We start from the raw sequence: 22345 nt of genomic DNA on the forward strand, positions 1-22345 counted from the left end.
ACATGGGGGAAGGAGCAGCAAGCTGTATCCTGTTTCTAAGAAGACAAACACTGTACACAATAACACCTCAGGGTAATAGGTTCACGCTGGCTGATGTGTTGTATTGGTTGCTATATTGAGTGTCTTAACCTAACCCAGGTATTTATTGAGGCCCCATTCTCTGCATTAGTCACTACGAGAGAGAAGATGGCATGGATAACGCACCTGCCTGGTTAAGGGCGTGGCTTTGAAGTAGGAGAGTTCTGGGTTCAAATCCTGTTTCTACCACTTTCTAGCTGTCTGATCTTGGCAAATGATTTAACCTTCCTGAGCTTCAGTCCCAATAGGTATAATAAATGTGACCTCTTACAGTTGCAGGCAGTATTAAGTGAAGTATTCTCTTTAGAGAGTACTTGACATAGTAGCTGGCACATAGTAAGTAATGAATAACTGTACTTGCTATACTATTATTATTGAGCTAAACTTCCCACAGTTTAGTGGGAAGACGATTTTCACACACAACGTCAGTTACATAACAATAAGCATTAAATAACATACAGTTAAGCACTGAAATAAATAAATGGTGTTGCAGACCCTTTTTGAGAGCTTGATGATAGCTATAAATCCTCACTTCAGAAAAAATAAACATAGGCGCACAACCGAATTTTGCATGCAGTTTTAGGGGCTTCCTTCACATCTCCCCCTGCCTCTCCATCTCATGCATGGGCCATCCCTTAGGGGTCCTTGAAACCCCTGAGCTTCAAGCATATAGCAAGAATTCGTAAGGGGAATTAGTCACTATAAGCAAAAGTATTGATAGTTAGGGAGCCCTTCCTGGAAGAGTTAAAAATGTGAACTAGCCTAAAAGAAGAGAGAATTTAAATTGGCCAGGAGAAGCAGGCGGAGAACTTGGGTGGAGATTTGCAGATGGGACTTGAAAACGCAGCCCACAAAGCCAGAGGATGGGGTGACAGCCCCCTGAGGCTACAGCAGTATACAGCAGGTGAGGTTCCAGCTGGGCCCCTGGAGTCAGACTGCCTGGGCTCAAATCCCAGCCAAGCAGCTTGCTAGCTGTTTGACGCTAGGTACATATTTAACCCCTCTGTGCCTCAGTTTCTTCATTTATAAAATGGGGGTGAAAATACATAGAATTTCTCACAGGGTGATTGTGAGGATGCAGTAGGATAACGTATTGACAGTGATTGGCGTATAGGCTGGTGTCTGGTGTAAGCTCTGTGTAGCAATAAGCTGCTTTTATGATTAGGATTTTTATTATGGGGCCAAAATACTAGGGAGGATCTTGACTGCAAAACTGAGCCCTTTGGACTTTTTCTGGAGTTCCTGGCGGATCCCTGGAACTTTTTTGAGCCAGAGAGAAATAAACTGAAAATGGTACTTTATCTGAGCATATGCTGGTCAGGATAGATTAGACTGGAGGAAAATAAGGGACGTAAGTGGTTATGAGGCTGTTGCAATAGCCCTCACTTGAGGTGCTGGGAGCCAAGACCGGAAAATGGGGAGAAATTTCAATGTGGGGTTTGTCAGTGTCGGAATCAAAAGAATTTAGAAAGTGCCAGAGTCTAAGGTTACGCTGTTCAGTAAAGGCCGCTGTGACTGCTGAGCACTTGAAATGTGGCTCATCCACATCGAGATGTGCCGTAAGTGCAAAATGCACGCTGAGCTTCAAAGATTTAGAATAAAATATCTCGATTTCTTAACATTGATTTACGTTTTAATTTTGGTCACATTGGGCTAAATAAAATATATCAATTTCACTTTTTAATTTTTTTTCATGTGGCTACTAGAAAATTTAACCTCACATACGTGGCTCACATTTCTGTTGGACAAAGCTTGGTTTTAGGAATTGGAAGGAGGGCTAATGCAAAAGGATGCCTCGTGACCAGGACAACGGTGGTGTCACTCATTGAGAAAGGGACATGAGAAAGATTGGGGGCAGGCGGCTGTGTTGCATCGGGTTTTAGGTGTGTTGTGTTTGAAGCAGCTGTGCAGCATTCGAGTGTAAATTGAAATAGGCTTTTTTATTTAGACACTGGAATTAAGGTAAAGAGTCAGGGCTGTGTGCACAAGAAATGTGTTGGTCTTAGCTAAAGTCCTTAATGGGTAAGGCATCTGCCGTCACTGAGGCCACTGCAGGTCAGGCAGGTGCTGAGTAATTTACGTATGTTCTCTCTCATATCCTCCTGGTACAACCCTGTTAGGTAGGTACTATTATTATCCCTTCCCATTTTACAGATGAGGGAACTGAAGGTCAGAGAAGTGAAACAACGTGGGGTAGTCCGTGATGAGCCAGGATTCGAATTTATCTGACTCTAAAGGCTCTTGTTCGCTCTGCTACACCAGCCCTCCAGGACTGGGCCCTTGAGAAAACCAAACTCAGAAGAAGGAACAAGAGCTGTAGAAAGGAAGAGCGTTAGACAGGCAAGAACATGATGGTCTGGCGTCTCGGAAGCCAGGGAGGAGACACTTTCCAAAAGGAAGTAGCTGTTAAGGAAAACAAATTTAGACTTGAGTTACGAAGGATGTTAAATGCTAAGAACTGTTTCAGACTGAAGGAGGGTTAATCCTGTAGGTTAAGGTCATTAGAAGGAGTTAGAATTTTCCAGGACTTGTCCAGAGCTTTGAAAAGTTAAGCATAGGTAGGAAGCATAGGTAAGCATAGGTAAGCATAGGTAAGCATTCTTTTAAACTGACCTGTTCTAAGACCCAGGCAGAAATAAACATGGGTCGAACCAAGAGGCAGAGACTCTAATAATCATCACTGGTATTTCTCAGGAGGACCTGTATCGGAATCCTTTAGAAAGCTTGTAAATACAGATTCTTGGGCTCTGCATCAGATATAATGAATCAGATTTTCTTTAACAAATGCCCCAGGTATTCTAGATACACAGTTAAGTTAGGAACCAGCTGCCCAGGCTATGCAGCTCTCTCCTCTGGTTTTATTACCCAGGATTGCCTCATTCTCGTGGCTCCCTGCCAGCTTCGCTAGGGCACAGGAGGATGATGGGACCATCCTGCATCTTTAGCAGTAGTCCTACCTGGAATCTGGGGCAGTCCTTCTTTTAAATAAGAGCAACCAGCTCTCCTTCGCTTAGATCTTCTCTCAAGGCCATTGAACTCCCCACTTCTACCGTCATTGCTATGGAAACCACCTATCTGAAGGAGCAACAGGCCCTAAAGGGAGGCCTTGTCTTCTTTGTCCAGTGCTTCTGGCTGACGCTTGGCCTTGCTTTCTCCCGATTCCTTCCTTGTGTCTTTGATGTTCAGAGGCCTGCAGTAGAGAGTGGCGATGGAGAGGATGACCTTGAGAGTCAGGTGGCCCTGAGTCCCAGCTCTGCTACGTAAATCAGCGTGATCTTCGGCAAGATCTTTTAACCTCTCTGTGCTTCATCTATAAAGCAGAAATGATAAAAGAATTCATCTCTAAGAAGATTAAATGAAATGATTCTTGGAATTTACTTACCTGGCACATACTAAGTACTCAGTAAGCGGTGGTGGTTTTTTGAATTTTATCATCATAACGATAGCAATAACATCTTCATCACCATCATCATTATTCAGTGACATGTGCCCTGGATGTCAGGTAAAATCTACTAATCAAAGATACCAGACAAAGACTTCAAAGGGTTATTAGCAAGTTTAAAAGCATCTGCCTTTAGAGGAAGTGCTCTGTTGAGGTTTTGAGAGAGAATTGTTCTCTTTCTTTTTCACTGCTGATTCTGAGCCCACACATACTTCTCTTAGAAAGGAACATCACTGTCACTTCGCTGTCTCTTCCCCACCGCAAAGCACGTCTTCCACCATTCTATGCAGCCCTCTCTCATCTGTCCGTCTTATTTTCCATCCCCCCTAGGCCAGCAACTTGTTCCTTGCGCTCTGTGTTCTCGGAACTGGACAGGAGCAGGGCAGGACATGCAGCCAGCCAGTCACAGGTTCAACTACCCTTGACCTCATTGCCTGCGAGCTTTGTTTGGGGTGGGGGTGAGGACTACACCTTGTGAATTCTGGGGGATACAACTCAGCTGATAACACTGGGAGAGGTAGTTTACTTTCCCACTCCAGGAGGGGGGAACACGTCAGGGCCTGCGGGTGCTCAGAGGGCTTCCCACGGGCTGTGATCAGCAGATGCAGCTACCAAGCTCTCAGCAGGCGTGTCCTCTGTGTTTACTACACTCACATGCTTATTTTATCTGATGCCTTAACAGTCCTTTGAGATAGAAAAGTAGTATTATCCCCATTTCTCCCATGAGGAAGTTGAGGCTTAGATAGGCTACAGGTCCCGCCCAGGGCACCAAAGGTAAGAAGGGGCAGGGGCAGGGATGAGTCCAAGTCCCCTGGCCTAATCCTTGAGCATGTCCCAGGAACTAAATATCCGAGGCACAGTGTAAAGGCTGTGCCACAAGTTCAAACAGAGGGCCTGGCAGGTGTGCCTCTGCTCAGATCCAGCCCACTTGTGTAAGATTTTCTGATTTTTCCAGAAATTTTTCTTTTTAAGGTGAAATCTCTTCATTTTTCAAGTGTTGACAATTAAAACACACACACATTCTCTCTCTCTCTCTCTCTCTCTCTCTCTCTCCCCCCCTCCCCCTCTCTCCCTCTCTCCCTCCCTCCCTCCCTCCCTCCATCCATACACACACACACAATTTAGTTAACCCTCTGTGGGACCCAGCCAAACACATCTGCAGTCTGCATTCAGCCTGCAGGCTCTGATAGAAAATAAGAAGTGTTCATGAGAATAGAAAACCGGTTCTTAGGGGCCTGACTGTCCACTCCCTGAACTCCTGCCAAGACCCTATCAGTAGATGTTGCTACCTGATCACATTACCTTGAAACTCTTCTTTTACTGTCTGAATTTTTCCCTTGTTTCCCACTAAACACGTGGTTTTCAGTATTAACCAGCCTGGGGGCCCAGCACTGGTTACATGTCTGTGTGTACCGGGTGCACCAGTGCCAGGCGCTCCGGTTTGTCTTTCCAACAAGCCTGTGAGACAGACTGCTGTCCCCTTTGGCAGAGAGCTGGGGTAGGACATTGATGGTTGAAGGCAGGATCAGAGGGTAAGTGGTAGCCTGCTGGCTTTTTTTTTTTTTTTTTTTTTTTTGCAGTCTGCTCTTTCATTACAGCCACAAGGGGTGTGTTTGCTCAGAAAGTTGGCGTCACTCCAGTGATTCAGTTACTGGCCAGGCCATGATGACTTGTGATTCAGATCCTGGGGCTTCCTGGTGCCTTCCCCGCAGAGTGTGCTCTGTGACACACTTTCCATCCCCACCCTCCTCTCCCTGCTTCAGGCCCCACTAGACAAAGATTAAAATGCCCACATTTCCCTAAAGTGACATCTTGTTCCTAGGAATTTCTAGGAAGCTGAGAATTCAGATGAATAATAGCATTAAAACCAATGCAAAGTATTTGAATAGCTAAATACTACTTATGTTTATTCAAATCTCTCAGCCACATGTAAAAGTGGAAACAAGGCTGCGGACGCAATAGCCAGAGTTTTATCAAACCTGGGTGTCTGCACAGGCAGGCACAGGCCTGGGCCCTTCTGGGTGGGTTATCCAGGGACTCCAGAAGTTGACCTCAGTCCTTGCCTAATAGCCACAGCGAGCACATTCTCACTTAGCTTATGGATATGAGAGGGGAGACCTGTCTTCCAGGGCACTAGACAGACAAGCAGATGCCTTCTGCACCGGAAGGGGTGTTGCACAAACGTGAAGCCATCAGCAAGGCCACAACCCCACGTCATGGAGTGTCAAGGTCGCCCTTGATGAGAACCACATCGTAGACTGTTCAGTGATGTCCAGAGTGTTTGCAAATCAAATTAATTGGAATTGCATCCTTTCCTTGATACAATAGGAAGTGTGGCTTCTGGGGTGGAGAGGCTTAAAAGCTAGTTCAAGGCTCTGAGCTGGATTAACTTGGAGCAAGTTTTTCTAATTTTGGTTGCCTCATCTATAAAACAAGGATGAAAAAGTAATTTACCTTTCAGGCTGAGAGTGAGGCTTCACAGACGAATGCAGATGAAAGTATGTGTGTGCTCTAAGGTTCTATACATTGGGCGCTGTTTGTCTTGGAAGCTATTTTTGGAGTAAGAATAACGCAAGTTTTTTATCCAAGTAGTAGCACAAACAAACAGCCAGACATCCGTGCATTGAGGGAAGACCAAAGACACCCTCTGAGGGTGCAGAGAGGCTCAGAGATGTTTGTGTCCCAGCCTCTCGGTCTGGTTCTGCCCCAGCCCAGCTGTTGAGGCAATGCAGAGCAGCTGCAAGTGGGGAGGACGTCCTCAGCAAGACCTCCTGCTCCTGTAAACACCATCCACCGCTCAGACGTCAAGCAGCCATGACCCTGCTTTCGTACACGTGAGGCAGCTCAGCCCACCGAGTTCCTTGAAGAGGTTCCTTAAGTTAAAACGACATGATTTTGATTTGACTTCTCCATTGGACGCGTGTTATCATAAGTTGTTTTTTTTTAATTTATTTATTTATTTATTTTTGCTGTGTTGGGTCTTCGTTTCTGCACGAGGGCCTTCTCCAGTTGTGGCAAGTGGGGGCCACTCTTCATCGCGGTGCGTGGGCCTCTCACTATCGCGATTTCTCTGGTTGGGGAGCACAGGCTCCAGACGCACAGGCTCAGTAGTTGTGGCTCACGGGCCCAGTTGCTCTGCGGCATGTGGGATCTTCCCAGACCAGGGCTCGAACCCGTGTCCCCTGCATCGGCAGGCAGATTCTCAACCACTGCGCCACCAGGGAAGCCCAAGAAATTACGTTCTTTACCAGTGGCCCAGTGTACAACTTTTTCTAGAGGGATCCCCAGCAGAAGGGAGCGGGAAGCTATCTGAGGGATAGGGAGGGGGCTCTCTGTGAAGGAGCAGGTCAGAACACAGATGTCAGAAGTGGGGAAAGCTGTAAGAGCCCCAAGCTGGCAAGCATGAACTGTGAACTGCTGGCTGTTTATAATCGTGACTATAATACAGTCAGGAAGTAAGTCGTCCGTGTACCAGATGCAAAGTTTCTCACCAATTTTAGGAGGACCTACCCAAGCATTTTATAACTAAAGCCAAATTGTGGTCTATTTCCTTACAGCTGTGTGGGTGGGAGGAGCCATGGCTGACCCAGTCCTGATACGTGTGTGAAATGTTCTGCAGTTACAGGAAAACTTGCTCAGGCCTTGGAAACTTTATGCCCTAGAGGTTGAGAAGAAGAGACTGCTTGGCATTATTTTCCTGCAAAGGGAACATTTAGAAAGTCCTAAGGGTGCAGCCTGGAAACCACAGGCCACTCAGAAAGGGTGTCACGTTCGCATTCTGAAGGCTGGGGGCCAATCCTCAGAACCGGCGCCAGCTGGCAGGGGAGCCCAGTTTAACATGCTACAGGGAACAAAACGAGGACCAGCGCGCTGTGAATCAGGGCACTTCAAACTGTTCGCAGAAAGGCTGCCTGCTGCCTTAGACCCATTTCAAAGGCTCTGTTAACAGGTGCTTGCTGGGAGCGCAGAAGGGCTGGGCCAGACCGCTGGGTGTGTGCAAAGTCACCGGGAGGAGACCCTCAGCCTCTCCTTTGGGTGGGGCAGGATGAGTGTGGAATCTGAGGAGGAGGCAGCTTGTCTGGAAGTGTGTTGTAACCGGGTCGCCCAAGGCAAGGCCAGCATGCCCTGCCACACACTACGGCTCCTCCCAGTTTCCTGCAGGGCTTGGGCTCCCTTATGCTAGGGGAATCCTCAGAGGGCTGTTTCCAGCCATTCTATTCTGCCCTGACACCAGAGTGCAGCAGAATTGCCTGGGGCCCATGCCCACAGCCCACCCAGACCCGTCGGTCAAGATGCCTGGAGGCCCATTGACCAGGTGGAGGCAGGTAGGTACACAGAGGATTCCCATTCATTGTGCTGGGTGTGACCCCCAAGGATAAATTCAATAGCAGCTGCTGTGTATGGAGTGCCTTGGTCCTATGCAAAACACTGCATGTGCACCAGTGAATTGAATCCTCAAAAACAGTAGTATCCCTGTATGACAAATGAGAAAACATGGGCTCATAGAGGTTCAGTAACTGGAAGAGGTAGGGTCCAAACCAGGAACATGAAGCTTGCTGATTAGGCTGGACTTCAAAGTTCCGCACGCAGTTAAAAGCACAGTTTTATTTGGGCATTTGATCCAAAGCTGCCTCTGACTTAGAAGGTACAAGCCCTACCCGAGTCCTTGAACTCAGCATTCTGAGTGCAGTAGAACTCCGTGCACACCGCAGGCGCTGTGGGTGGCTGTTTTCGGCAGCCTTGTCTAACGTAAGCCTTTATGGCAGATATGCCTTGTGCACCCGCGGCCCCTCCAGAAGGTTGAGTCAGCCTGCGTTTGCTGCTGGTGCCACGGTGCCCTCAGACGTTGCTGAGTCCTTGCCTGGCGCCGGCGAGGCACACCTACTGTCCACCTGCTCTGACTCATAAAACTGCCGGGGCTGCCAGCTCTGCGATGTCTTCCGCCACCGTGCCGAGAGAGAACTTAGCCACATATGGCAGGGGCACCAGGCAGTGCTTTTCCCCAGCCCGCCTTCCCCTTGGACTATGCCATTGGGCAACTAGACCGGTCGAAGCTCAAGGTCCGGGATATTTCCTTTGTTTTCACCGGGAGAGAGAGGCAGAGGGCAGGCCCACGAACATGTGATGGGGGTGTGGGATTAGCCAGTGCCCTGGCCACCAGGATGAAGCCAGAGAGGTCAACGGGGTGGGGCAGGGGGGGAGGTGCTGATGTAATTCCATTAAATATTTCAGGCTTGAGGCTGTAGCCTGTGTGACTTTTGCTGTGGATCTGTCATTGAGAGTCTTTCAGCTGAAAGGTTCCCACTTTTTCCTGAATAAAGGCTTCCTTATCTGCCTAACTTTCTCCAAACGACTGCAAATCTTGATAGCACCTAAAAATGCACCCTTTGTGCAGAGTTCTCCAGAAGCACTCTCTTCTGCCCTTTTCTGTTGCCAGGATTTGTATCAGTGTAATAGTTGGGTAAGAGAGCCAAAACGAAATGAAATCAAACCTTCTATTAATGTACAGGGCAGTAATGTTAACCTGCACGTGGAGCACGGCCCGCGTTGGCCGGAGGCCTGGTAACTACCACAGATGTGTGTGTGTGTTTGTTTCCCCTTAGAAAACGCTACTTTATGCTGTATATGGGGCGCATGGATTAAACTACTAGTACTGGGTTTCTGCAGACGAAAGATTCATGAAGGTGCTCAAAAGGATTACAAGCTTAGAAACTGAGGCCGCCACTCCCATTGCGGAGGGGCTTTGTGGCAGCAGCCTCCAAGAGGCTGTGGTGACCGGGAATGCATCCTTTTCCCCTCAAAGCATTATGAAGGTCTAAGCAACTTAAAGATGACTGTTCTTCACCTTTGACAAGAAAGTTCTCTTCAGATTTCAGGTGAAACCGTAACTGAAGATGTCGACCAAGACAGCCAGCACCAACAACATCGCCCAGGCAAGAAGGACTGTGCAGCAGTTGAGAATGGAAGCCTCCATCGAAAGAATAAAGGTAAGAGCCTTGAGTGGGTCAGACGTGTTTTCTGACCGGCTCCCTCTGCCCTCCCAAGGCCGGGCCACATTTCTGAGAAGGTGGATGCCATGTAATTGGGCCAGGTGCCAGGCTGTTCCCTGAGCCAGCTGAGAGCCTCCGAATCTTAACTTTCATTTCAACGTAGCACTGGCGATACGAAGTGTCTGTGTGAGGCTCTCTGTGTGGACAGAAAACCTAAAGCCCGTGACAGGATTTCCTGAGGACCTGCCTTCCCTGAGCGCACATGGTCGAGCCCCCTCTGTCACCGTGTTCTCCCTCGGGACAGGGCTTCCAGGTGGACTTTATAAACACCCTCCTCATCCCTCTGGAATGTATGAAGTGTTCTAGAGTTATCAGTGCAGCCAAGGTGGCCTTGCATAAGTCAACACCCAGGTGTCCTTTTTAGGAGAAGGTGGGTTTTTCAGTGTGTGCAGACTTGGACAACCACAGTCTGCAACCCAGGGTAAGTATCGCCAGCCTTAGTTGAGATCTGGAGGAAACCAGAAGGCATTTGTTGGGTCACCTGACTTTGACGTCTTTTCCCCCCAGACCCTCAGAGAGGGCTAGGCGGTGAGTGCCTTGGAATGTTGTGAGTAATGGCCGTCTCCTAGATACTGAAGCAGTCACCTGATAAATTCCTCTGGGCCTAGAGATAGTCACCTGTCTTCAAAACAGGAGGCTGAAAAAAAAACAAACAAAACAAAAAAAAAACAAAAAAGCTTCCCTGGTGGCGCAGTGGTTAAGAATTTGCCTACAGGGCTTCCCTGGTGGCGCAGTGGTTGAGAGTCCGCCTGCCGATGCAGGGAACACGGGTTCGTGCCCCGGTCCGGGAAGATCCCACGTGCCGCGGAGCAGCTGGGCCCATGAGCTATGACCGTTGAGCCTGCACGTCTGGAGCCTGTGCTCCGCCACGGGAGAGGCCACAACAGTGAGAGGCCCACGTACCGCCAAAAAAAAAAAAACAGGAGGCTGCTTGTGCCCGTGGCCTGAGGACACTTATCTGATTATTCTAACGGGTCTCCCACTCAGACTTCTGAACAGGGTGTGGTATTTCCATTTTTAACTCATGCCGAAGTAAGGTACTGCATCTTCCCGTGCTGGCTTTGTCCCTCTTTTTATTCCCCAAAGTCCAGTCTTTACCAGTAAATCTTGAAGCTCTACTAGAATTTGGCTCTATTCTGGGTTTTGGCTCCGAGCCCATAATTCGGTTCTTTAACTCTGTTCTGCATTCTCATCGATTTGTTATTGGATAGAAACTAAGATACAGCCTTCCTTTGAATCACAGACACTTTTCTTGTTCCCCTCCCCACCCCAGCTTTTTATTTTGAGAAATTTCAAACCTGTGGAAGAGTTGTAACAAACACCCATATACTGTTTACCAAGGTTCACCAATTATTAGCGTTTTACCCCACTTGTTTTCTCTGTCTCTACACACACACACACACACACATTCACAAAACTGACAATTTTTTCTTTAAATTTGTTGCAAGTTATTTGCAAACATCGTGACGCATCACCCCTAATACTTCACCATCTGTCTCCTAAGTATAAGGGCATTCTTCTGCGTAACCACAGTACAGGGATTACATTCAGATCAGCTGCTCATAGTATCTAACACATAGTCCAGTTTCGAAGATTCCAGGCCACTCACTTTTCAGAATGGCCTTCACTTTAGATGGGATTGTTTGCTGACGATCAAATTCAGGCTAAAAGTTTGGGCAGAAATACTAGCTGGCTGGTGGCAAGTCTTCTGCACTCACTCCAAGAGACATCTGATGTCAGTTTGATCACTTGGTTAAGGAAGGCCTTATCTGCCAGATTTCTCCATTTAGAAGTACCTTTTCCCTCTTTAAGTAACAGATAATCTGGGAGTGATACTTTGGTTATCCTGTTCTCCAATAGTCTTCCACCCAGTGGGTTAGCATTCAAATACCTTTCAAGTTTGTAAATATTTAAAAAAAATTTTTTTTATTGAAGCATAGTTGATTTACAGTTTTGTGCCAATCTCTGCTCTACAGCGAAGTGACTCAGTTATACACATATAGACATTCTTTTTTTATATATTCTTTTCCATTATGGTTTATCACAGGATACTGAATATAGTCCCCTGTGCTATACAGTAGGACCTTGTTGTTTATCCAACCTATATAGTAGTTTACTTCTACCAACCCCAAACTCGCACTCCATCCCTCTCCCTCCCCCCCTCCCCCTTGACAACCACCAGTCTGTTCTCTATGTCTACGAGTCTGTTCGTTTTGTAGATAGGTTCATTTGTGCCATGTTTTAGATTCCACATATAAGTGATGTCATACGGTATGTGTCTGTCTGACTTACGTCACTTAGTATGATCATCTCTAGTTGTACCCTGTAAATATTTTCTTTGTTTGCTTTGGTCTGTCTGCGCACCAGGTTTCAAAGGCATCGGCGGACCTCATGTCCTACTGCGAGGAACATGCGAGGAATGACCCTCTGCTGATGGGGATACCAACTTCAGAAAACCCTTTCAAGGATAAAAAGACCTGCATCATCTTATAGAGGAGTAGTGAAGTGGTTCCTCCCCTCTTCTCAACAAAGCAAACGATGAGCAGCTCCTTGAAAAGATTTACCTTCGGCTTATTTGGTAACCACTGCTAATAACTAAAATGCTCTTAAGTGACTTGGAATCATGGACTCTGAAGTCTTTGTTTTCCAAGTTGTCCTCTCTCTAAAATGCCCTTTAATGAATTAATAGAGAATAACAATCTTGTTTTCCATTCGTTAACTCTGGTGTCATATTGGGTTACTGCTGAAGGAAAGTTGGTCTGGCCTTTTAAAAAAACAAATATGTGAATGATCCAGTTAAGACCTAAATTACCTAAGGACTCGTCTCGATTAAAATGCCAAGAATAACTTGTCCTAAAGCCTTTCTCTCATAGTATATTCTTAGTAGGGTTATGCCAATCTGTACAGTATAGGTGGGTGAGGAGTGTTTTGTGTATATATATATGTGTGTTTGTATATACACATCTCAAAGCTTATTTCCCTATTAAAATGTCTCTCTCTCCAGACCATCAGTTCAACTCCAGAAGAAGTTATACCTTTATCTTGAGCTGTGTGTGGGTAGAATTAAATTCTTTTCTCATAGTTATTGTACAAAAAGTAAAGAACACCCTGAAGACTGCATTCATTGTCATTGAGTAATGAAGGCATCTCTCTCCTCTTGAAATCGTGCTGACCTCTTAGGCTACAGTAAACTGTGCCAATTAAAATTTAAAAACTGAACTAAAAGCCCTTTTATGATATGACTATTAATTCACCAAGGGCTTTCGGGCTTCAGTGATCCTGCGTCTAGAAAAGGGGAGGAGGCCCTTGGGGAGTACCCTGGGCAGCTGTGCCCCAGGGCTCACGTTCTCTGGAGCAGGGGTAGACACCTCTGAAATTTCCACTCTAACGATGGGAGCGAGACAGAGCAGCCTTGAGCCGGGCCAAGAGAAGAGCAGGAATGCGTGAAAAACAGCTGCTCTCCTTGGCCCAACTTTGTGATTTAGCTCACTTTCTCTGCCTCCCCTCTATCTTTCCTCTGCCACCAGAGCATGTCCTCAGAGGTAATGTTCACCTCCCAGCCCCAAGTGGGCAGATCATGATGGGGAAGAAACATACATACAGAAAGAACGTAAAGGTATCAGACACTTACTTACTTAAGCTCTTTTCAAATACCTGCAGCGTCATCGTCATCCCTAGCTTGTCTTCACACCATCTGAGAGAGGCTAGGATCCAGTGGTTCGCTACCTGGGCCCAGGGTTCCAGCAGCTGGGTGTTGGGCTCCTTGATTTTCCTCTGGGCATGATGGTCCTGCCACACATCCTTAGAATTTCCAGTGGCGATGCCAAAAGAAGGCATCTCCTGTGGCCAGAGGGTATGTTAACTTTATCAAAGAGCAAGAGAGGGTCTTTTAAAATGCTTATTTATGGGCCCAAACCATACATTAGACCTTTGATATTTTAATTCAGCTTCAGTTCATTAAAAACAACTACTAATGAACGATTTAAAATATTCTCAGAAAGGATCCCTCCCCAAGAAGGAATTATTTACAATGGTTTTCCCTAGTTCTGTAGTCCTGCCCTGTAGCGCAAGCCCCTTTTAAAATCTAATGTCTGAGCTTTGAGCATTATGCTGATTGTGGGTGAACAAATGCAGTACTGTTTCCAAACTGCTCAAATATATTCCGTATTTCTCCAAGTCACCTGCCTATTCAGCATTGTGAACGGCCCTCACTCTTCCAGGACCACGTGGAAATCACGCCACCGCTGTTACCCTCTTGTCATCTATGCTTAGTTCTGCAAAACGCCCAGTTTCCAAGTAAATTATAGGCACCTGTTGGAGAGAGAACGGTTTTTCCTTTCAAAAGGTGATATTTGAAATGTACATTAATAAGACAACTTTACATTTACAGCTTCACTTAATGAGACATTCTTTTTTTATAAGTATATTTTTCTACTGATAGTTTCAGAACACTAATCTTATTTTCACTCTGATTTTTACCATGTTTCTTTAAATATTTATAATGTAGCTTGTTACAAAATATTTTCGTGAAATTACTTTTATTATACTGCTATGTACACATTTTTGGTAGCAAGCGTAGTTTATGCTTTAGTACTAAAACATGTTCTTTTACCTAACAGAAAACAAATATGGTTTGCTGTATATTTGTTAACATGCCTGTAGTGGTAAGGAATGGACTTGAGGTCCCAGGAGATTTCATTTTTATTTTTGCTGGCCAGATATCATAAAGGCTACGAGTATGAAAATCATGTAACTTCCTAACCAGGTATAGGGTATGTTTAAGAAAAGTGATATCAAATCCTTTGATGCTGGACCCGAGGGGGAGAAAAATTGTAGCTAAATGTTGATTTACTTATAACTAGACATCTATGTGAGAAAAATATAATATATGTATACATATATATGATATGCAGAAGTCACTTTTATTTATCAGGCTTTATTCTACTTGTAAAGCCACAGTTCATTCAGCAGCAACTGGTTTTTGATAATGACAGACAAATGCCCAGTGTGTGTTATTTTTTCCAACTACCACTATAATGACACACCTAATCACTTACGTGCATGCAACTCCTTGCCTTCATATCTATGAAGCTATTTAAATATGTTCACTCTACTTTGTCTGTAATGCTGCTTCTGTTAACAGTGATCTCTTCTTCCATGCTTATATCTTCATTAGCGCATCGTAAATCTGTCCAATTGAGGCCTCAGGACCATGGCAAGATATGCTAGACAGAATTTCATGACTCCAAAGTATTTTACAGAAACACTTTTTTTTAACTAGAGAAACACTTTCTATACCAGGTGGTTCACAAGCTATAGGTTTTTTTCTAAATAAGAATCAGGTTTTTACATTTCTTTACCTTATTATTAAAATGAAAAGTGCCATGCTTACCCTTTAAAGGAAAGACCTGATTTGCTTTCTCCCTATTGGGACTACTTCTGTGCTTTACTAATCTTTCAACTATCAGAAAAAAAAAATTATACCAACAATTTAGTAATTTTGAGGCATAAGGTAGTTAGTTTAGGTAGTGCAGGATGTGCCAAACTTTCCCTTCAGATTCCTTCTTCTCAGTCAGTTTGCACCTAAGAGAGTGTCATCTGAGTGATTACTCCGAATTTTAATAGCTATATAGTCCCAAGAAGTAAATCACAGTACATGTCAGTCCTTTCTCAATAAACATAATACCAGAGTGTGTTAGGACTTGTATTGACCTTTTATGGTAGATCTGTTAATAGGAAAAAAAATACATTGAATCAAGTAGAATTATCTGTATGTTAAAATAGAACACTTACCTAGAGCTGGGTGGCCTGGATCATTCGTTGTCTAGCCAATCCTGTGTCCCTGTGTTGTGTGACTTTGAACAAGGCACTCCATCTCTCTGGGCCTCCATTTCACCATCTGTAAAACGGGGCTTGAAGTAGATGATGGCGGAGATTCCCCCTGTTCCATCCAGCAGCCTATTACCCCTCTACTGGTCCTGCCAACATGTTGGTGCTATATGCTGCTTCAAATATAGAATTGGTTTGTCTATTGTGTGTGCTCATTTAATAGCTTATGAAAGGCCTTTTTGTTATATGGCTTTTTTTTTCTAGTTTTATGGACTTGATTACTGTAATAATGTCTTGTTTATAGCCATGTAACTATAAACATACATTCTCTTGATGTCTCAGTAAATTTGCATTTGGTATATAGTTGATGGAATTGTTGTTTTATAACATTCTTTGACTACTCATCTGTCCAGCATCTTATTAACCTAAACATTGTGATTATTCTTTGGAAATCTGTTCTGCAGAAAGAATAAAAGCATTTACTTGGTAGCTAACGTGTTCACAGATTTGAAAGAAGTTTCATTAAAGCACTGTTGCTCTCTTTACTGGATCAGTGCCTCCTTGAATCTTCCTACTGTATTTTGCTCAATAAATTAACAGAAGACCAATTCTCTTCCCCTTTTCCTGCATTCATTCAGTTAACATTTTCTGAGCACCTGCTGAGAGCCAGGTATGGAACTCAGGCTCTGATTACACTCAGATGAATAAGGCTCACACCAGCCCGTGAGAAGCTCACAGTCTAGGGCAAGGAAGGGTGGGAATAACCAATATATAAACTATTATAGTACCGTGTGCAAAGTGCCTGAACTCAGGTGAACACACAGTGCCGCAAGAGCCCAGGGGAAGGAGGGCTACCTCCGTATCAGCAAAGTCTGAGAAGGCTTCCAAGGGAGGTGGTTTTTGAACTAGGTCTTGAGAGATGAAGAAACCCTGTATGTGTTGGAATGAAGTCTTGGGAGGGAATGACAGGAGGAGGAGAAAAGTGAGCTCAAAGCTAGTGTGCAGAGCATCTCCCATACCACTTACCCTGCAAGCAACCGGAAGGCAGTGGAAGTTGTTAAGGAGGAGTGGCGTAGTGATTCACAATGTGTGGAAGGCTCTTTTCCATCCTGAGACCCGGCTGTGACCACAGAAACAGACAACAAATGGAAAGGTCATGAGACTTGCAGACTCATATTCACCAAGTGTTTGTTGAAGGTACCCTGCCTCCTGCCCAGTCCCTTCCTCCAGAGCTGGGATTCCCACAGAGATCAAGGGAGGGACAACGTCATCCAGAAAGCCAGGGAGAAGGCAGCCAACAAGGTTATGGGCTGGGCAAGCTAAAGAGCTGCCCCCTGCTTCCGAAAACCAGCACACACACACTACAAAGGGTAGGGGCAAAAGATAGCCACTCAGCCCTTCCTAGGAAAGGACTGAAGAATTTAGACACGTTGGTCATGAAAAACAGGCAGCAGCAACTGACCAGGACTTTCACTGGCTCAGACCAAATTACCAGAAGTCCCTGTGACTTTCAGTGGAAGACGGGCTTGGGGGTGGTAGATGGGACCTGGGTAGGGATAAGGGGATGGAGGACAGTGAAGCTGAAATGGGTAGACTAAGTAAACGTGGCAGATGAAATGGTATGCAACCTTAATGGTGTGAAACAAAGAACTCAAGCCTGCTGGTAATGTGGGAGCTAAATGTGGAGATGCAGGTCCAGCTCTCCTGGACATGCGCTGTGACCAGCTTCTCATCGGCAATGTTACACATACACATAAGGACATTCACCATAAGCCTTCTTACTTGGGGCTAGGTGGACAGTCTTTTGAGTCCCTATGTCTACATTTATAAACTTTGGGCACACGGCTCTGACTGTGTAGAACCTGTCCTGCCATCAGCTCTAAGCCATCTTTGCACAACCTGACATGACTATTGCCTATAGCTTGCTTTCAGAGCATGGCCCTGCTTGCTACTCTACCCCTTTGCCGCTGTGAGCAGCAAATAACGTTTCCCTTCAGATGCTTCCCCCATTGCTGTTTCCTTATCTGAGTCAATCATATCTATTAAAGGCCATTTAGCTATAGGCCAGTCCTGGGCAAACATATATATACAGTTGGTCTCAGGAACCCTCACCTCAACGATTAATTTTTTAAGAAACCAATATTTTCTCTGCACTGGAAGAAAATGCAGTCCAAATAAATGTATCCTGAAATGCTGTATGACTTAATATATTAATCTGTAGAAGACAACTGATGCTATAAAATAGAACTATGGAGAGAGCAGTGCTTAGCACAAAGGAGCAGAAGGTAAAGTTTGAGGTGTATTGAGAATTAATTTTACATACAAAGCATTTTTATACCCTATAAATCCTCCTAGGTAATCTATTCAATAATGAAAGCAAGTAATTGGACTGGCCGAGATATATAATGGTAAGGTCTCGAATCTGCACGTTAAATCTGCAGCTGAGACATCTATGTGCAAATTGCTACTCCTGGTCTCTAGATCCAATCATGCCATCTTCACACACACACACACACGCACACACACACACACGCACACACACACACAGAGCTTAGTGATAGAAGAGAGAGCTCCAGCCACAAAAGACCTGAAATCTGGTCCTGACATAGGACATTAACCATGTGACATCACAAAGACCCTGTGGATCTGTAAGTTGATATGCTGGGGGCAGGGGAAAAGCAGTCACTCACTGAGCAAGTTGTGATATAAAGTTCCCTTCTAAAACAGATTTAAGTAAAAAGTAAGCCAATTTATATTTTCAAAAATGTGGGTATATAATAGCACAGCTTGTACTTGGATGTGGCAAAAATGGTAAAGAAGCTTCACAGTATATCTGAAGACAAGCATCCCTTTGGAGAATCGTCCATGTGCAGCAGATCCTTCCTACTTTTAACCTTGAGACATTTTCCCATGGCCAACGCATTAGAATTGCTTTATTGTAGATAAACCCTTGTAGATCTGACATCAATGAAGTACATTTCAATATAGCTCATACATCTGTCGATATTTACAGACATCTGTGTGAGGCCCTGGGGAAAGGAGGGACCAAACACTGACACTGGGCTGGACACTCCACATGTATCCTCCCATTTAAGCCTCACAACAACTCTTGAAAGGAAAGTAGACTTTATTTAACTGTATGCTACAGATGAGGAACTGAGGCTCAGAGAAGTCAAGTGAGTAATGCAGGATCCAACAACTAAGAAGTACAGACGCTAATTCCACACACCCGCGTCAGCTAGATTCTGCAGCCCATATAGTCTGTCTTCATAACTGTAGCATGGTTTGAATGGGGGGGGGCAGCAGGGAGGCAAAATAACTTTGGGAATTTTAATTAATCAAGTGAGAAATAAAACTACCATATGACCCAGCAATTCCACTCCTGGGTATGTATCTGAAAAGAACAAAAATACTAATTTGAAAAGATACTCGCACCCCAATGTTCACAGCAGCATTATTTACAATAGCCAAGATATGGAATTAACCTTAGTGTCCATCAACAGACAAATGGATAAAGAAGATGTGGTATATAAATATAGTCGATGGAATACTACTCAACCATAAAAAAGAATGAAATTTTGCCATTTGCAAGAACATGGATGGGATTTGGAGGGTATTATGCTAAGTGCATTTAGAGAAAAACAAATACTGTATGATATCGCTTATATGAGGGGTCAAACTAGTGAATATAACAAAAATGAAACAGACTCACAGATATAGAGAACAAACTAGTGATTGAGGGGGAGGGGCAATATAGGAGTAGGGAATTAAGAAGTACAAACTATTATGTATAAAATAAGCTACAAGTATATATTGTACAGCACAGAGAATATAGCCATATTTTATAACAACTATAAATGGAGTATAACCTTTAAAATTGTGAATCACTGTGTGGTACACCTGAAACATAATATTGCACGTGAACTCAATAAACAAAAAAAATTTTTTTAATTTAAATAAACTTAAGTAATGTAAAGTGAGCAAATTGGTTCCTTAGTAATCAAGAGCCTAATGTACTGGACCTTAAATAAAAATAAACAATACTAGACTCCAGGCACTTACTATGGGCAGGTACTATTCTCAGCATTTTGCATCTCTTAATTCATTTAATTCTCACAACAAACCCATGAGGTCGCTACTATTATTATCCCTACTTTACATATGAGAAAATGGAATTTCGCAGAGATCCAAAAGTGCATTCGATATGCTTTTTTTAAAAAACTGCATTTTTTCATGAGTTGTCAGTATGAAGTAAGAGAAAAAACATCTTAGACTCAGGAAATGTGGGTTCTAGTTGGACTGCCACTAATTTGCTGTGCAACCTTAAGACTTTTATGACTCCTGTTCCTGTTTCCAGAAAAAAAAAAAAAAAAAGGAATTTTTTAAAGAAGGATTTAGGCTAGGTAATTGTTAACATTTCTTCTAGCTTTAAATCTTATACAAATATGGGAGAGGAGAGCAATTCACTTTGGGTCACTTTTTTGCCATCTTTACCCCCAATCATTTTACATTTTCCTCCTTGAATCGAAAATCAGGAGGAAAAGAACCAAAGTCTAGAGTATGGGGTCAGAGAAGGGTATGTGGGTTTGCCGAGTATAATTATAGATATTTAAAAAGATATTTTAAAAATCACTTCCTGATACCTCAGCTACTGACTCATCATCAGGGCAGGAAAGAATTTTTAAGGAAAAATGAATTGTAGAAAGGTATTTTGTATATAAGCAATTAATAGAATTAAATGAGCAAAGTTCTTCAACAAAGTATCAACAATGTCTCATGAGTTATAACTACAAAAAGAAAAATACCCCACTCAACATTAAATGTGAATAACACAGCATTTGATTTTTAGAAGCAGGACAAAGAGGAATTCATTCATTTGTTGAGCTCCTCCTGGGAATATGGTAGCTCCTACTAGCTAAGTATGTCCTAGGATAAACCCAGAAAAGACTAGGATCTCCCAAGATAGTGAGGGTGGGGATTGGGGTGGGCATTACTGTGCAATGTGATCAATGCTATTATAAGAAGTCGCCCTGCCTGAATGAGTCAAAAAAGGTTTCACAGAGGCAGCACTGTATCAGTTGGGCCTTGAAGGATGAGTAGGAGTTTGTTAGGAATAGGGAAAGGTTATTCTCAGCAGCACAAAAAGTGTGTACAAACGCTAGGTTCTAAAGAAGTCTGGGTTATCAGATAACAGATCTCTGTGTCAGGAGTATGGGGAGAAGAATGTTGATGAGGCTGGGAAGGAAGTTTGAGTAAAGTCAACAAAGGCTAAGGGTTTCTACTGATTATAAAAGGCAAGGGGAGGGAGTTGGTAGAGTGGTTTAAGCAGGGTCTTGACATGATAAGCCTTGTTTTCTTAAAGAGAGAGTGAAGAAGGAGAATGAACTAGTGGAGAAAAAGTGGCAGTAGTGTTTCTAACCTCTGCTGAGCCTCCAGCAGCATTTTATAATCTTTTATTGGTCCTTGTTCAACTCCTCCATTCCAAACCTTTAACACCCTACTCAAACCCCCCTATTTATCTCCTTCCCATCAAGCAAATAATCCTGCCTTCCCCATCAAAAACATGCTGGGGCCATTTGGCCTGAATTCTTAAAACTTCCTACCTTTCCACATCCAAATGTCTCCATCACACCCAAGCAAATAACTTCCATCCGTCTCACAGGTGAGCAGCAAGTCCTCCAGCTATTCCTGAAGGCACTTATCCTCTTTTCTCCTTTCTTATCAAAATGTCCCAAGAGTAGTCCACCTTCCCTGTCTTCTCTTCCTCACCTCCCATCTTCTCAATCGACTGCAGTGTGGCTTTACTCACAGCAACAGAGTGAAACTGATGTCATCCAATAAAACGGCCAGTGAACTCTTTTTTTTTTTTTTTGGAGGGGAGCTGTGTTGGATCTTCGTTGCTGCACACAGGCTTTCTCTAGTTATGGTGAGCAGGGGCTACTCTTTGTTGCGGTGCGCGGGTTTCTCATTGCAGTGGCTTCTCTTGTTGCGGAGCTCGGGCTCTAGGTGCACGGGCTTCAGTAGTTGCAGCACACAGGCTCAGTAGTTGTGGTGCTCAGGCTCTAGGGTGCATGGACTTCAGCAGTTGTGGCACACGGGCTCACTAGTTGTGGCTCACGGGCTTAGTTGCTCCACAGCATGTGGGGATCCTCCCGGACCAGGGATCGAACCCATGTCCTCTGCATTGGCAGGCAGTTTCCCAACCACTGTGCCACCAGGGAAGTCCCAGCCAGTGAACTCTTAATTTTGAAATTCAGTGGAACATTTCAATCTCTGCTTCAGGGACCCCTCTAACAGTGGGAATTATTCTCTCCTGTAAACTCACCATTCTGCCCCACTAGCTTCTGTGACATCAGACTCATTTTTCCCCTCTGTCTCCTCCTCCTATGTCTGCCTTCTAAAATCCCACCCTCAGTCCCAGGTTTCTATCCTTGACCCACTGCTCTCTTCTTGGAGAGCTCATCCACTCTCACTGTTAGTATACACTGAGGATTCCCAAATCCAAACATCCAGCCCACCTTTTATCCAAGCATCCAACTTACCTATTCTACTGGACATTTTTAACAGATAGTCACACAAGGACTTGAAACAAAATGTGTCCAAGACTAAAGCCATTTCCCCTTGCAAAACTTTAATTGACATCAGTATCATCGTTAAATTGCCCCAGCTGGAATTCTGAGAGTCATTCAAGAATTCCCCTTCATTCCTTACATCTGATCACCCAGTCTTGCCTATTTCATTTCCCAAATATTTCTAAAATCCACCCCTGATTTTCCTCATCAACTGCAAGTTCAGGCATGTATCACCCCTTGACTGAACTACTGGAAAATGTCCCATCTAGACTCCAGCCTCTGTGGTTGCCCCTGGTATTAGGATAGCCAACTGTTTCTGTTTACTTGGGACTGTCTCAGTTTTGGCCCTGAAAGTCTCGCATCCAGGAAATCCC

At 44.3% G+C, this 22345-nt stretch overlaps 1 protein-coding gene across 3 annotated transcripts in view; it reads left to right on the forward strand.

Annotated features, from left to right (window-relative positions):
- Positions 1–15064, forward strand: part of GNG12 (G protein subunit gamma 12) — a 123510-nt gene extending 108446 nt beyond the window's left edge. For all 3 annotated transcript variants that reach the window (XM_060304413.2, XM_030865899.3, XM_030865898.3), the window contains 2 exons: positions 9390–9507; positions 11938–15064. In XM_060304413.2, the coding sequence (XP_060160396.1) occupies positions 9415–9507; positions 11938–12063 (219 nt within the window). In that variant the 5' untranslated portion in view covers positions 9390–9414 and the 3' untranslated portion in view covers positions 12064–15064. The remainder of the gene's footprint in view (positions 1–9389; positions 9508–11937) is intronic.
- Positions 15065–22345: the final 7281 nt, after the last annotated feature.

The sequence above is a fragment of the Globicephala melas genome, chromosome 1 (genome assembly GCF_963455315.2).
Source record: "Globicephala melas chromosome 1, mGloMel1.2, whole genome shotgun sequence".
In the NCBI taxonomy this organism is placed as follows: Eukaryota; Metazoa; Chordata; class Mammalia; order Artiodactyla; family Delphinidae; genus Globicephala; species Globicephala melas.